Source organism: Melopsittacus undulatus, chromosome 7 (assembly GCF_012275295.1).
Source record: "Melopsittacus undulatus isolate bMelUnd1 chromosome 7, bMelUnd1.mat.Z, whole genome shotgun sequence".
NCBI lineage: Eukaryota > Metazoa > Chordata > Aves > Psittaciformes > Psittaculidae > Melopsittacus > Melopsittacus undulatus.
Window position 1 is genome coordinate 61,166,642 of NC_047533.1, and position 16,655 is coordinate 61,183,296.

Consider the following 16,655-nt stretch of genomic DNA (forward strand, 5'->3'; position numbering starts at 1 on the left):
CTAGATTTTTATTTTTTTTTCCCTAAATTACATGGTTTGGTGGTTGCAGATGTTTTTATTATGACCAAAACAGTCTTGGGAATTTTGTGATAAGCTCTTCTCTGCTTGATTTATCACTCTGAAGAGTGACTCTGTAGTCTTCTTTCACAAACACTAGGAATCTGGCATCAAATTTTAAGTTTGAGTTATTTATGACTAACTCCCTACCACTGCCCAGAATTTAAAATCTCAAGAGAATGGACTTCATAATGAAGTTTTATCATCTTATCATTGTTTTTCTTTTTTCTTGAGGGATTTAAAAACATCTCCTAAAAAATGACTTAATTCTTATGTGAAATTCTAAAAGTTGTGTAATTTTCTTATTTAATGGTCTGCCATTTCTCTAAATCACTAGTAACATATTTCTGTAAAACATCAGGCCTTCATGGAGCAGCTGAATTTGCACAGCTGTAAAGGGTTCTGTTTGAAAGCTTTAAAATCCTGACATATCCAGCTCTCAAATATTTTAAATATTTCATTCTTGTTAGTTTATAATACTTTAAAAGTGAACTTCAAGTATCCAAAATAGTTTGATCCGCAGAGAAATATAGCAAAGAACTAGTAAAAAAGAATACGTGCAAGTGCCACTAAAATTGAGGTAGGTTAAAAGAACCACCAATTTTTCTCATTATTTTCCAATTTTGTTTTGTTTTGTTTTGCTTTGTTTCCCAGGCGCATCTCCTTGGCTAGCCCAAGACAGATTTTCAAAGCTTCCAATATGACTCAGCGATGGCAACACCGAGAAATTTCCAACTTCGAATACCTGATGTTTCTAAACACTATAGCAGGTACCACAAATTCGTGTAATGACTCAGAAAAGGAGTTAATAGAGGTGCAATCTCCACAGACATGGGACACTGCTAGATTTCACCCTTTTAGTGAATAACTTTTTCTATGTATGATTTTATTCTGAAGAACAACTTCACAGAATCCCCCAAAATTGGATTGTTATGGTTGATCCAGGAATGTAGTGCCTGGATCACTTGCACTGCTATGCCAGGACACTATTCATCCATTCTCAAATCCTAATTCATACCCTGTGTGGTTGTCCTAATCCCTCATTCTGTAACTGCTAAACTATACTTATTTAACCCGTCTTATCCTACTAGCTTCTAACCAACTTGACCTCAGTCTAGTAAATGGAAGCTGTTAGGTCTCATGACCTCTCTCTTATTTTCCAACATATTTTGTTCTCAGAGCAACTTGCAAAGTTTCTCAATTTTCAGCTCTCTTCTATGGTATTGACAGTGTTGAAAGGCTCAATTCACATGCAGACTTGGCTCTTGCTAGCACAATTGATAAAACGAATGCCTCTGCTCCTGCTAATTCCATTTTATACATATGGTCAGTTTTGCTTGTTCCTGTAATCACTCATTAAGTCAGGATTCTGGCAGATTTATAAAAGTAGGGGTAGATCTGCTTGCTCTTTACTGCTGAAGTTGTTTGAAGCAAATCATGACACTGTTTTCTGTGGCTCTAGTGGGTGATTCTTTTCAGCTTTATTATCGAAAAAATAAGGTGAACTTACCAACTTGGTATTTGAGGTTAAAAGGAACAAAAATATGACATTATGGAGAAACCGAAAGTTTAGTTGCTCATGATGGGGAGTTAAAATATTGTCATTATGGCTATCAACTTGAAACAAATAAAGATAGATACCACAGGATTGTGTAAGTAGCCTTAATCCTGAATAAGGGATAATATGCAACATAACCAACTGGTAAGGGAATGACAGCGCCTGACTATACCATTTAAAAATTCTGCAAACCGGGATGGAATAATACTGAATGGTATAAGAGAACTGGGAAAATAAAATTATAGATGTAGTTTTAGAAAAGATTTTCTTGCAACTTGATTGAGTTGTGAAATAATATTCCTGGGTAAGAGGTAAAAACCTGTCCTTTGAGACTTTCAGGACCATGCTAGACAAAATCTGAGAACATACCTATTGGAGGGGATGTGGATGAATGAACTTCTGCCACAGTATCATAAAAAGAAACAGGATCCTTGTAAAAATCATGGATTTTAAAATTGCAGACTGGGGTATGTGGTATATGTGTATATATGGTATGCAATTATTGTAATTGAATATTTTGTTTTTACTGGAAGAAAGATATGTCCATCTTACAGATTCATAAAGATGCACATGTGAACATGAAACCAGAACAGATTGTTTAGGTAAATGGTGGTATGTCCATCATAGTTAATGGTCAAGGAAGAATTACCCTCAAAGTGAATTCTCTAGATGAATGGTTATTACTTGCATAATTTCTCAATCTAAAATCCTGAGCTGCTTCATACTGAGTTTAATACAGTATGTAAAAATACTGCTTTAATTTTTAGTATCAGCAAAAGTAATTTGCTCTCTTTTTTTTTTTTTTGAATTGTTCCTCCTTAAAAAGCAGAAGACAAGATAACATAATCAGGGAAAGTACTGCATAGAAAATGAACGGATTTAACTGTCACTCACTGTATGCAAAAGCACTTACAATTAAAGTGAAATGGGCTGCAGTGCTTTAAATTAAACACTAGCAATTTGTAAACTTTTTCATTATCCATTTCAATAAAGGAAAGTAGAATACTGAAATGATAGAAGATTTGACATAAATTACAGTTTTCTTGAAGAGCTCATAAAGTTATATTATTGTATCTTTAAAGATTGGTATTTTAGTTAAATATAACTTTTAACTCATGGCTTCTTTGTTGTTGTTGATGTTTGTCAGGTCGAACTTACAATGATTTAAATCAGTACCCTGTCTTCCCTTGGGTTATCACCAACTATGAATCAGAGGAGTTGGACCTTACACTTCCTAGCAACTTCAGGGATTTGTCAAAGGTATTTGTCGTCAAACACAGCTTATTGTTTTTTTTCTGTCCAATATTTATCACAGTAGCTTTCAGTCTTGTTAATGGTTTTTCTGCATTTGGTGCAATAATGCTAAATGCACAACCATTAACAGTGTTTTATTTCTAAGTGCATATACAGATAACAGGAACCAGAGTATGGAAAAATGAGTTACTGAGGTATTCTTACCACTTCTGATTGTATCAATTTAACAACTGTTCATGGAAGGCACTCTTAGTTGGAGCATACATGTTACATTTAATTTCAAAGTTTAGTGAAATTAGGAGTGCTGAAGCTGTTAAATACTGAAAACTATCCAAATAATTTTCTGGTTTTCTGATGAGACCTGTGCTTTCTTTAGTGGCTTTGCCACTAAAAATACGTTACACTTTAAGTAGTTTTATCATTGCCCTTATTCCTATAAGTAGAAACTTTATCTTTTCACTTCCTGTGTACCCCTTAAGGTATGCTCAAATAACACAGTTGTCCTTTGTCAGACAAACTTGGCCCGTTTTTAACAACTTCTCCAAACGACTCCTTTCTGGAGGAGTAGCCTTGTTTTTCTAAGGTTCTTTCCCAAACAAACATATGCAGTGCAATATTATACAGCCTGTTTGAAACTCTGTAGAATGTGATTATTATCTATGTTTTCCAAGAAATGAATATTTCATTTTACAAGCTAGAAGCATCTCTTATTTTCTGTACAAAGCTAGGTGCTCTGATCATCAAGCAGGATCTTTTTCTAACAGCTAGCTATCGTGGGAATGATTGACACATAGAGCAATATAGTTACTTGATGGAAAAGGCAAAAGATGTATTTTAATTATAGCTTATATTTTGCTAAAGTCTTCTATGCAAATTCATAATTTGATTTAAAAATAAACAAAAACAAAACACCAAAAAAAACAAAGAATGAAGTAAAGCTGTTTTTAAAAGTTCTTGCTTTCAGATGAACACTGTGAAAATCTCCAGAAAACAATATTTTTTTCAACTGCAGATTTAGTTTTTTTACCTTAAAAAAGGTATTATATAGTCACCATATCATAGAACGGTTAGCATTGGAAAGGACCTCAAGGTCATCTAGCTCCAACCCCCTTGCCATGCCCACCTTTTACTAGACCATGTCACTCAAAGCCCTGTCCTACCTGGCCTTGAACACTGCAGGGATGGAATGTTTACCATTTCTTTGGTCAACTTGCTCCAGTGCCTCACCACCCTCACAGTAAAGAACTTCTTCCTTATGTGTAACCCTTCCTTATGTGAATTTCCCCTGTTGAAGTTTTAACCCATGACCCCTTGTCCTATTGCTACAGTCCCTGATGAAGAGTCCCTCTCCATCATATTGGTATGTACGTGTGTATATATACATATATGTATATATTTGAGGTATATATATATATACGCTATCTTTTGTGTGTGTATATGTAGGTACAAATAAAAAAAAAGAAATAATGTTTTAAGTCCAAAGCAGTTGTATACTGAGGTACTGTTACTGTAACCTTTTCTAATAGCATTGCTTAATTTGAAGAAGTCATGAACTCCATGCTTTCTCAGAATGTCTGACTGACACAAGTCCATATTAATGGGTAAACCTACACATATTTTCTATTTTTAAAACTATTTTAAGGTAAGCAGTATTTTAAAATAATTTATTTTAATGGAATTTAACAAATACTTTTGTAATAATCCCCATGCCAAAAAAACATCTGAAGGTAGTTTACAACTAAAAGTACTTATCACCAATCTAGACTACCCATGTGAAAACTGAAAACTTCAGCTCTGTGTGGCTTGAATTAGTATATGAATTATATATATTAATCATAACTGATGATTTTTTCAACATTGTTTTCCATTAACTTTTGTTAAATGATAATTCTATATATATCATATCATTGCTAAAATAACTCAAGACAAAAAAATGGATTCTCCAGCTACTATACTTTCAAGGCATCTCCTTGTAATTGTATTTTAACTTGTAAATCTGTCAATTCAGTCAGCACTATAGTCCTAGTCTTTCTTCCTCCACCCTGAAATAGAACTGCAGTGTAGAACAATTTTTCCTCATTTTAGGTTAGGTACCACTCTTGTCTCCAGTAAGAAATCAGATGGCAAACCTGCTCTTTTTCTGTGTGTTTTTTAATTAACAGTGACTGGTTATATGGATTTCTCTGTTCATCAAAATAGTCTTTGAGGATTACTTAAGTATACGTTAAGTTCTGAGGGAATCTTTCCGTTGCTGAGAGAGGACATTACTTAAGGATGTAACCTAGTGGACATCACTTAGGTTGCATCTATATCTATACGTATACTTAACCTCCTTAATCTTTGAAAACCATGGAGTTAATGTAGGAAATACTTATTACAATATTAGATTTTGAATAATAGCAAATTGCAATAGTATTGATAGTTGTGGATGGTAATTAATTGAAATACATGTGCTCTGTATATTAGAGAAGGGAAATTGAGGTTACATGTAAGGAAGAAGCTCTTTACTGTGCAGTGGTGAGGCACTGGAACAGGTTACTCAAAAAAGCGGTAAATGCTCCATCCCTGGCAGCCTTCAAGTCCAGGTTGGACGGAGTCTTGGGTGACATGGTCTAGTATGAGGTGTCACTGCACATGGCAGTGGAACTAGATGACCTTGAGGTCCTTCCCAACCCTAACTATTCCATGATTCTATGATTCTATGTCATTCATACTGTATTATGAATAGAAGGAATTTAATTTGTATTTAAACTTGTAACATGGCAGCTTCTAATCTTTAACAAATGATAGGCAGAAAATTGCCCCTGTTGTTAGGGAATAGTTAATTTTTATGCATATATGTATATTTAATGTGCATTTTGCCTTATGTTCTGTGTTGTTGATCAGTGAATCTTGATCTCTGGAAATGTAACTGCTCTTCTTGATGAATGCCAGTCTTTCCCATATATACAGTGAAAGTCTTTATGCCATACCTGTCTCAGACATACCAGTTCAAGTTTTGGCTACTATTTTAGGCATTTCTAGTGGTATCAACTCTATGTAGTTTAAATATTCAGTTTTGTGTCAGTTGATGAATTCATGGCAAATATCTGAGAAACTTTGCTAATATTCAACTATCAAAATGTTTGTATGTCACTCATTTTGTGTTATTTTCGTTGTAGTACAGTTATCTTGGGGATAATACTTCAAAATAAATGCTAATTCTGTATCATAGCATGTCTATGATTTTGCACTGCTGAAGGTTGTAAAAATACTTGAAGATATTTCATTTATCTTTTTACAGGGTTTTAACAGTCTTTTACTTACTTCTTTTCCTTATCCACGTCCAGAAATGCATCACAATTTAGTGCTCCCACAGAGTAAAGAAAAGGAAGACTGATTTTAGTCTGACAGAAAGGATGTCAGATCAATCAGTATCTTTACTTTTTTTGGTACCTAAGAACTGAAAAATTAACAATTTTTTTTTTAACTTCAGTGTTGGTAATTGCAAGATGAAGTTAAGTATTAGAAAGTGTCAATATGAATAACAGTTTTGTGTATATATTAGCTAGAAGTCCACAGTTAGTACAGATTTAGAGAACTGCAGTGTATAGGTTAAACCAACACTTTATTTAAGCAGCTTCTTATGGCATTGTTTTGAACATCAGTCACACAATGATAAACCAAAGCAACTGAAATGGATTGTGGTTAATATTACTGTCAGCCTGACGAATGCTCCTGACAAATGCCAGGAGTGCACTGCCAGTCTGTTACCCTGCTTTGACTCAAGTGTTTATTTCTTAAGAGGTGACTGTGGTTTGGAATGAGTATTACATATTATATTTATAGCTGCATATATTTTATTTATACAACAGACACTGTTTCCCACCAGAATGTGTCCTATTTTATGCATTACTTATGTTATTCAAAAGCATTTTTTTTTTTCATTTTCTTTATTCAGTGGAAGCAATAAATTGTGTTGTGTTTCTGGACTTGGATAAGGAAAAAAAAGTAGAAGTACACAATGTCAGATATCAAAACATGATTTTTTACTCTCTGAAGCTTGTTACAATGTCTTGCTATATGTCATTAGCTGTTGATAATTTTTCTTTTATAAGGCACAAAAATTCTGTAATATTCTAAACTGACACTACTAGAAGAAGAATATTATGCCATCCTTAAATCTTCTTTTATCTTCACCATGGCTACATGTGTATGTAATAATATTTTTATTTGTATTTTTATCATTTTAATGCAATATTTGGTAAGTCATCTTAAATTTTATAGTGGCTATAATGTCTCCTTTTCCAGTCAAGTGTACAAAAGCAAAAAATAGCTCTCACTTCCAGTGAAGTGAGGGGTTTAACTGGTATGTGGGAGCCAGTGATATCAGATACACTTGAACAGCAGAGAAGTAATAGATTTTTTTACTATGACAAATTAGACTAGTTTTGTTGTTCAAATGTGAATTTCACTGTTGACTTCTTCAGCACACCAGTCTGAACTCTCTTGCAGGGTGACCATTTCAGGAGCACAAAATTGCTGCTTATTTAACTTGAGAAAACAGAGTGCAATGGGCATGAAATTTGCTTAGTTATCTCTTGTTACCCCTTGGCAAAGAGATAGAAAGTAATGAATGTCCTGATGTGCGCCTATTACAGTTTTGCAAATTTTTTAAAGGAATCTTTTTTTTTTTTTTTTTTTTTGTCTAGAAAGGCTATAAAACTTATACAGCATTCTGTAAAGCAGTGATGTTCATGTAGGAAATGAAAATTACATTTCATTCAGCGTATGCTCCAACACAAAATCAGTGCAGGTTACTACCAGTTAAAAGTGATAAACTCACCAGGACTCAATGTCCTTCTAAGCATAAATAATGCTCCAGAACTGTACACTAAAGAAAGGTGAGGGGAACAGAATCATAGAATCATAGAATAGTTAGGGTTGGAAAGGACCTTAAGATCATCTAGTTCCAACCCCCTGCAATGGACAGGGACACCTCACACTAAACCATGTCACCCAAGGCTCTGTCCAACCTGGCCTTGAGCACCACCAGGGATGGATCATTCACAACTTGCCTGGGCAACCCATTCCAGTGCATCACCACCCTCACAGTAAAGAATTTCTTCCTTATATCCAATCTAAACCTCTGCAGCTCAAGTTTCAGCCCGTTACCCCTTGTCCTGACACTACAGTGCCAAATTAATAGTCCCTCCCCAGCATCCTTATAGGCCCCCTTCAGATACTGGAGGGCTGCTATGAGGTCTCCACGCAGCCTTCTCTTCTCTAGGCTGAAAAGCCCCAACTTTCTCAGCCTGTCTTCATATGGGAGGTGCTCCAGTCCCCTGATCATCCTCATGGCCCTCCTCTGGACTTGTTCTAACAGTTCCATGTCCTTTTTATGTTGAGGACACCAGAACTGCACACATTACTCCAGGTGAGGTCTCAGAAGAGCAGAGTAGAGGGGCAGGGTCACCTTCTTCGACCTGCTGGTCATGCTCCTTATGATGCAGCCCAGGATACGGTTGGCTTTCTGGGCTGTGAGCACACACTGAAGCTGGCTCATGTTCATTTTCTCATCGACCAACACCCTCAAGTCCTTCTCCGCAGGGCTGCTCTGAATCTCTTCTTTGCCCAACCTGTAGCTGTGCCTGGGATTGCTCCGACCCAGGTGTAGGACCTTGAACTTGTCATGGTTAAACTTCATGAAGCTGGCATCAGCCCACCTCACAAGTGTGTCAAGGTCCCTCTGGATGGCATTCCTTCCCTCCAGCGGATCAACAGAACCACACAGCTCGGTGTCATTGGCAAAGTTGCTGAGAGCGCACTCAATTCCATTGTCACGGGGAAAAATGTTGAACAAGACCGGTCCCAACACCGATCCTTGAGGGACACTACTCATTACTGGTCTCCAGCCGGACATCGAGCCATTGACCACAACTCTTTGCGTGCGACCATTCAGCCAGTTCTTTATCCACTGAGTGGTCCACCTATCAAATTTATGTCCTTCTAATTTAGAAACAAGGTTGTTGTATGGAACAGTGTCGAACGCTTTGCACAAGTCCACGTAGATGACATCAACTGCTCTACCCCTGTCCATCAGTTCTGTAACCCCATCAGAGAAGGCCACCAAATTGGTTAGGCAGGATTTCCCCTTAGTGAAGCCATGCTGGCTGTCACCAAGCACCTTGTTGTTTTTCATGTGCCCTAGCATGCCTTCCAGGAGAATCTGCTCCCAGATTTTGCCAGGCACAGAGGTGAGACTGACTGCTCTGTAATTCCCTGGGTCATCCATTTTCCCCTTCTTGAAAATTGGGGTTATATTCCCTTTTTCCAGTCACTGGGAACTTCCCTGACTGCCGTGATTTTTAAAATATGATGGGCAGTGTCTTAGCAAGTTAATTCGCCAGCTCCTTCACCCGCGGATGGATTTCATCAGGTCCCATGGACTTGTGCAAGTTCAGGTTCTTAAGGTGGTGTTGAACCAAATCCTCTCGTACAGTGTGCCTGAGGTCTTCATTCTTACAGTCAAGTGAGAACTGACAATAGTTCATGCAGTGTTTATGGCCTGTTTTGATAGGCAATTTCATCTGGAATATAGACACTGAAACCTTTGATGCTTGACACTGCTGGTCTCAGCATCTGCCCTGGTTTCCTTGCCACTGGTATTTCAAGCAGTAAATTTGTCACCTATACTTGTGACGAAAAATACCACTTAATTAAAAAGCACTCCAAAGCCAGACAGACTAAACTGTTAGGGTAGTTCGTGTGAATCCCTGCTTTATTTCTTGACAATACAGAAAATATTTCAAACTCTGTATCAGAATCTCTGGCAGTTAAGAAAAGGCCCAGTATATTTTCTAGGATTTTGGATCGCCTCAAGAAACAGTGGTAGAGATAGTCAGGCCCCATCTACAGTCAGCCTGAAGCAGCAATATCTGAAGGGGAGACACATTTTTCATTATTCCTTTGTTTGTCTGTTGGGGATTTTGATCCTTTTAGCATAAAGTATATTTATCAGATTCTCTCCATTGTCATATAATAAGTCTTGGAGGAGTGGGAAAACTCCATCCTCTCTAAAATTGTATGCAGGATACGGAACAGTTCTGAGAAATTATTACAGAATGTGGTTTATCACCTTGTTGTTGATCTACATTTTATCTCCATACCTAATTGTGCAAAGGGGTCCACAGATCTGGACGTGTGACATACATTTTTTAGGGAAGGGAGGCAGTCAAACAGGAAGCAGTACTTAAGCAGTATCTTGATTTTTACAGGTGCTTGTGTTTGTAAAATTTAGTAAACCATAAAAGGGCAAAATCCAGCTGAGAGAACAAAGACACATTCTTCCTAATCCGTCCTTTTTGAATATAGAGAGCTAAAAGGGGTGGTGGTGATGGTGGTAATTTTGACTGGGGTCTTTGTTTGTGATATGAGAATTCAAAAGTGAAGTTCCTCTTTGAAGAAAGCTGTGCCGGAGTATAAAGTTCTCTTATTCAAATCCCAGGACAGTGGTGTAATTTTAGGACCTTATGGGTTTGGTTTCTTTGGACCAGAAAATCTGTTGTGGAATTAGGAATAGTATCAATTAATTTTAGGTTGGAAGGGACCTCAAGGAACATTTGGTCTAACTTTCTTGGCAAAGTATGACCTAGGACTACATGTCCCGGCACTCTGTCAAACCGAATCTTAAAAGTGTCCGATGTTAGGGAATCCATCACTTCCCTGGGGAGATTATTCCTATGGCTGATTGTTCTCATTGTGAAAAATTTTCCTCTTGTGTCCAACTGGAATCTCCCCAGGAATAACTTGTGCTCAGTGCCCCTCACTTCAGCACTAAGGTGCTGAGTAGTCTGTTATACTCCCATGAAGAGTTTTGATTTACTAATGTAAGTTTCGTTTCCATTTCCATATAGGGAGAAAGTGATGTTGTGAGTCTCTGAAACACCAGTAACCCTCAGGCAGATTCTGTCAGGGACTTTTGTGAGCGATAAAATTAGTCTATTATCCTTTCTGAAAGCTGAGTCAATCTATTCTATCATTTACTTCAGCACATTTGCCAAAAATAGGAAGAAAAGCTGCAAATGGTCCCATGGGTCTGTGACTCATCTGCTGTAGTCGTCTGCTTCTAAGTCCCAGGCTTAGTTGCAGCACCCTGGTCAGGTACCCATCCGGACCCGCGCCCCGTGCCCACCAGCAGCTGGTTCAGGACCACGGACAGGGGCACCCCCGCCACATTCTGGCGATTCTGTTAAAATGCAGCAACCGAGCCACAGGAAACCATGGGGCACATGTCTGGTCATAAAATGCATTAGCAATCAAAATAAAGCAACTTCACACATGTCTTGGGCCAGAGACACTTTAAATGTATGTTTTCTGTCTTCCTAATGTAAAGTGAATGTTACTCTCTTGATACAGTGTTTCTTCCTTTTTATATTCATATGTTTGAACTCTGGCAGATTATGAGCTGCTACAGCACAGATCTGTGTAATTCAGATTTCTAAACAAGCATGATGGTGTCTAAGTTGAAAATTGCACTCATATCGCAAGTGAGGATGTGATTTATCTCACCTAACTGGAGCTGTCTAAAACTGAGTTGATCAAACTGCTAGGAGCAGGAAGCCTGTTGGGGTCAAAGGACAGTCCAGTTATAAAAATAGTGCTCAGAGAAAATGAGAACATGGTAAAATAATAATAATAATAATGGTAGTCTTTGTTTGATGAGGAGTTTAAGGTGGTTCTCAGGCTGTGTCCCAAATGCAAATATCGATAAATGAAAGTGTGGATCCAATGAAGGAAATCAATAGAAAAAGGTCAGTAAAAGAAGATGGTGTGATCCTAAAAGCTTGAATTGAATAGTCTAATAAGATTAAGATAAAATAATTTGCATATAATATATAGCAAATCACTTGAAACTTCCTCAGTGGAAGTTACATAATGTTACTTTCCAGAGTGAGGTGGTTACTGGTATTCCGAAGATCTTTGCTGCACTTTATACTATCCAGCATATGTGGTAAACTGAAGAAGAAGATTAAAAGAGAGCTGATAAAACTTCCTGACAATACTAATTTGTTGATGGTATTGAGGATGATGGCTGACTGATCGGGAGAGCTTGTGAAATAGGCAATAAAATGATGGATGAATTCACCTCAGTGAAGTAATGCATGTGTGAATTGGTATACATTGATGAGCACTTAGCTGACTATATTGAGGATGATATAATCTGATTGTAATAGTTCTATGAAACAGTACAGGTTACAGTAAAAAACTCTTTAAACTTTCCCAAGTGCATCTTTCTAGCTGCCTGCTGATGCTCTTTTGGTAGAACTTGGTGCTTAATCATAATACATAATAATGTATATTTTGTGTGCCTTGGCTGTGTTTAATCTGCAGAAAATGCAAGTTTGTGCCAGCTTTTAGCTTGAGAACCTGTGATGTTAGTACAAGCCAAAAGGATTATGGTTTTAGTTCTTATTATCTTATATAGATCTGGTGTTAGGTGTAGTGGCTGCTGTTTTCTGTGATAGTGGCTGGCATAATGTGTTGGCAGAGGAGCATGTTCTGTGAAGGGAAGGTAGGGAGAGAATGTTTTCATCTCCTGCTGTGATTCAAGTGTATGGGACTTATCAGTAAATCCTGTTTCTCAAAATCCATAAAGGATTTTTTTTTGTTTTAATAAGTGAATGGTGATGCAGGGATTTCTTTCACTTGGCAGATTATGTCATGGATAGTATATGGAAAAGGTTGCTTTTGGCTGGTAGGGGTATTTTCTAAGCTAGGCAATTCCAACGCCATACCATCCTTAGTGCCTGCAAGCAGCTTGATTTCTTCTCATGAGTCTCAGGAGCATGCAACTGACTTTCTTCCTGACCCTTTGTAAATGTAGAACACAACAACATGCTTCAGTTTGGCTTCTCAGTAGTATTAGGGTGTAGTAACACCCCAAATACATGTGACTGATTCCATTGTGCTGAACTGTAGATTAAACCTTATGTAAAAGTGTGTGTGCTTAATTAGCTGGCAAGTTTGCAGTTCAGCAGTATATTATTCTGGAATCTGCTGTATTATCATTTCATACTATTGTTTGTAATATGAAGGCATGGAGATTTTTCTTCTAAATTCAAATTCTTCCAAGACTTCTGGTGACCTGAGCTGTATCACTGTTGCTAATGTATCGCTGATGTTGCTGAGCATTCTTTTTCTTAATTTTTGATGCTTGAGATTAGTTTATAGTCCATTTTTGAACTTTAGACTTTGGGAATCTTGCCTGGTTTTTAACCATTAAATATTATTTATATTGACATGTTCAGACATTCCAATTATTAGACCATCTTTTGATCAGTTTTTGTGACTGCTCTTAGTGTCATCATCAAAGGAATGTATGGACTCTTAAAAAAATCTTCATAATAAACCATGTGTATAGATACTTCTAATTTGCATGCAAACAACTACTGTTTGCTTTATTCCAGCCCTTTATTGACTTGTCAGTTTGTCCAGAATAGAAAATTGAATTTTGGAAAATATGTTTATAACAAACTGTGATATGGTAAATTTCATTACATGGTTTCTGGTAAATAGGGTCTTTTCAAAGAAAGCTGGTAAGTCCTAACAACTATTTAAAGAAGCATGTTTACATAAAAAAAGCTCAGTGGGTTTAGTGTGTATAGAGTATATGAAATTTATTTTAAAAAAACACTGAGATCAGAGGATTATAGAATGTCATCCCATATGCAGTGCATCACGAAATGCCCAGGAATCCTACACTTGATAAAAATGATGATCACAGTCAGCTGCTTATACTTGTCAGTTAAAGGGCCTGCTGGGAAATATTTGTCTGCACCCTAAGTAAGTTTTGCACACAAGTATTAAATGAAGTGTATATCTTTGTGTCGTCGTTTAAACCAGATCCCTACAGTTCGTTCACTCACTCCCCCCCTCGCTCCCCCAACTCCCGGAGAGTTAGGAAGGAGAATCCAAAGAATGTGGCCCCCACGGATTGAGATAAGAACAGTTTAATTGCTAAGGTATAACACAAATCACTCCTGCTGCTACTGCTACAAATAATAATGATAAAGCAAACAACAAGCGAAGCAAATACAACACCTCACCAGCCACCGACCCATAACTCACTCCACCCTGCCTGACCGAGCACCGACCGATACCTCCTCCATTCCCCCCCAGAGCTCCAGCCCTTCCGGCTCTTTCCCAGTTACATCCTGGGCATGATGTGCTATGGTATGGATACCTCTTTGGCTAGCCTGGGTCAGGTGTCCTGTCTCTCCTTCTTCCTGACCTCCCCTCCTCCCTGGCAGAGCATGAGCTCAGAAAAAGGCCTTGAACAAACCAAACACCCGAGCAGTAATTCAAAACACGCTTGCTATCAGCAAACGTTCTCAGCCCGAAAGTCAAAACACAGCACTGCACCAGCTACCAAGAAGGAGAAAAATGACTGCTACTGCTCAAACCAGGACACTTTGTTTCTTCAATCATGTAAATATATATAAAAAAATGTCTAAGCAAATAAATAATTTTCCTGTAAAAGTAACTACACATTTGTTGTAGTGGAGTGCTCTTGACTGGCTTTTGTTATATCATGTGCACCAGCCCATATAAGTGGGAAGATGCTAAGTCATTTAAAATGAAGTCATAAGAGAGGAATCAGTCCTTAATCTCATCTGGCTCAATATCTTGCCTCTATGAACAGCCAGTAGCAGGAGCCTGGTGAAAAAGAGGCCATATGAAGCATCATCCTTCCCTTAAGATAGCCTCCCACATTTGGCAACCAGAAGTTTAACTACTTTGTGAACTTGTGAAATAATTCAGACAGTCATGTTTAGTGACCAGTGATGGAGTGGTGATCTAGTTGTCTTTTTTTAGCTTGAGAACCTGTGATTTATTTATTTATTTATTTATTTTTATTTAAACCTATTTATATTTGTCTGCATTGCTCTCTGGAGCAATGAAAGTATTATATGAGAATTAACCTAATTATGTGAGAAGGTATAAGTTTCTTTGCTTTGTAACTATGATAATTATGGCTTTGTTTGCTCTCTGTTGACCATATGAAGTCTTGCTTGCTTGCAACTCTTCTCTATATTTGAAAATTGTTTTAACTCTAGGTCGTCATAAAAAGAACAGGGAAAACAGGGAGCATTCTTCAAAACTTATTTTATGTTATTGTCCGATTTGTTTCCCTTCTCCCTACAAATTTCCACATGTCATAATTATTTGAAATACCTGTATTCAGAGTAATGGATTAGAATTAGAACTATAATGAATTAGAATTATACAAGTATAATGACCTGCCAATTCTAAAGGGGAAGAAGCTTAACTAAATGGAACTTTAACAATTATACAGAAGATGACTACTCAACAAATTCACCAGAGATGTGAGTTGACTTTAGTGATTGGAACAGAAGGCAGCACAGTTATATGAATTTTTCTGATTTGCTATCTTGATGTCAAAGTCGTTAAACTCACTAATATTCTTAGTTATTGCACAGTTTCAACATTACAAGATGTTTGACCATAGGATTCCTTATTTCGCTAAGAAACCACATGAAATTCAAGTTGCTGCTTGTGTTGAAGTTCTCAAGAACTGAGTGTTATAAGTGACTAAAATATGCTTTGCAATTAATAGTAAAAAATCCAATAAATCAGTTTTGAATTGGAGCATAAATTGTTGTGCATCACCTAATGCACACTGGGGAAGAAGATGAAAGTTCTGTCAAATTCCTTCCCTTTGGCTTCAGCCAGATTTTGATATCTGAATTCATAGTTCTGTCCCCCAGCCTAGTCTTTTATATAGGATTTGGGCATCTGCTTTGAAATCAGTGCTTTTGGGAATGAATTGGTAAGGACTGTTTTTCTCGTTGGTGGATTGTTTCCAGTATTTAAATCTTTCTCAGAGCAGCTCAGAGACCAGTCTAGTTGATCAATGAGGGCAGTTCAAACACTTCAGCAGAAAATTGTCTGCTGTTTCATTTGGGATATGGTTCTTTAATGAATTTGAGTCAGATATGGATCAAAGTGAAATGCTCTCTAAAGAAGATGGGGGAGTTGCAGGGCCTGATTTTGAAGAAAGCAGTACTCAGTTGTTTGAGAGGAAGAATGGCAAGTTTTAACAGGGAATGTGAATAAGTTCAGAGGGTGATACGGTATTTTGTGGCTGTTCTCAAACACAAAAGTGACAGATAAAAAAAGTAGTGTTCTACATTATATGAGTTTATTCCCAGATATTTCCCAGCTGACCTAAGCTAATGAAGTTTGGATATAATTAAACCCTTGCATCTTATCTTCTCTTCATATCCCTGTCTGAGAAAAAGAAGCCTTACTCAGATGATCAGGAAGTCCCACTGACATTATTACAAGTGTTGGCTAGTTCTGGGAGTTAGTTGTGTGTTGGTAATACGTAAAGTAACTCAACAAGCAATTCTCTAAAAATGCAGTTGTGGTTAGACTGCAGCAGATCATACAGCACTTGGCATATTTACAACAGTGAGAATACTAACACTGGAACACTGAACACATTTCAGATTATCTGTACTATAGAATACATCGATAAGTGGGCAGGCTGCAGAGAAATCTTAAGGCTGGAAGAGGTACTTTAAAATGGAAGACCTGAAGAACTTAATTTCTTTGTTTATTAAAAAGTCAAATTATAGTCTGTAAGTATCTTCATGCACAAAAAATACTGGGTAAGTAGAGACTCTGTGATATGTCAGAGAGAAGTGTAATAAGATTCTTCGGTAACCCACCAGTAAATTTATAGCTGAACTGAAGTGCATATTTTTTTAGAATGAGGATC

General features: G+C 37.2%; 1 protein-coding gene across 3 annotated transcripts in view; it reads left to right on the top strand.

Moving 5' to 3' along the window:
• The window catches only part of LRBA (LPS responsive beige-like anchor protein), a 395,364-nt gene that overhangs the window by 264,423 nt on the left and 114,286 nt on the right, over positions 1-16,655 (top strand). For all 3 annotated transcript variants that reach the window (XM_031046772.2, XM_031046774.2, XM_031046773.2), the window contains 2 exons: positions 712-827; positions 2,763-2,875. In XM_031046772.2, coding sequence (XP_030902632.2) covers positions 712-827; positions 2,763-2,875 — 229 coding nt within the window. The remainder of the gene's footprint in view (positions 1-711; positions 828-2,762; positions 2,876-16,655) is intronic.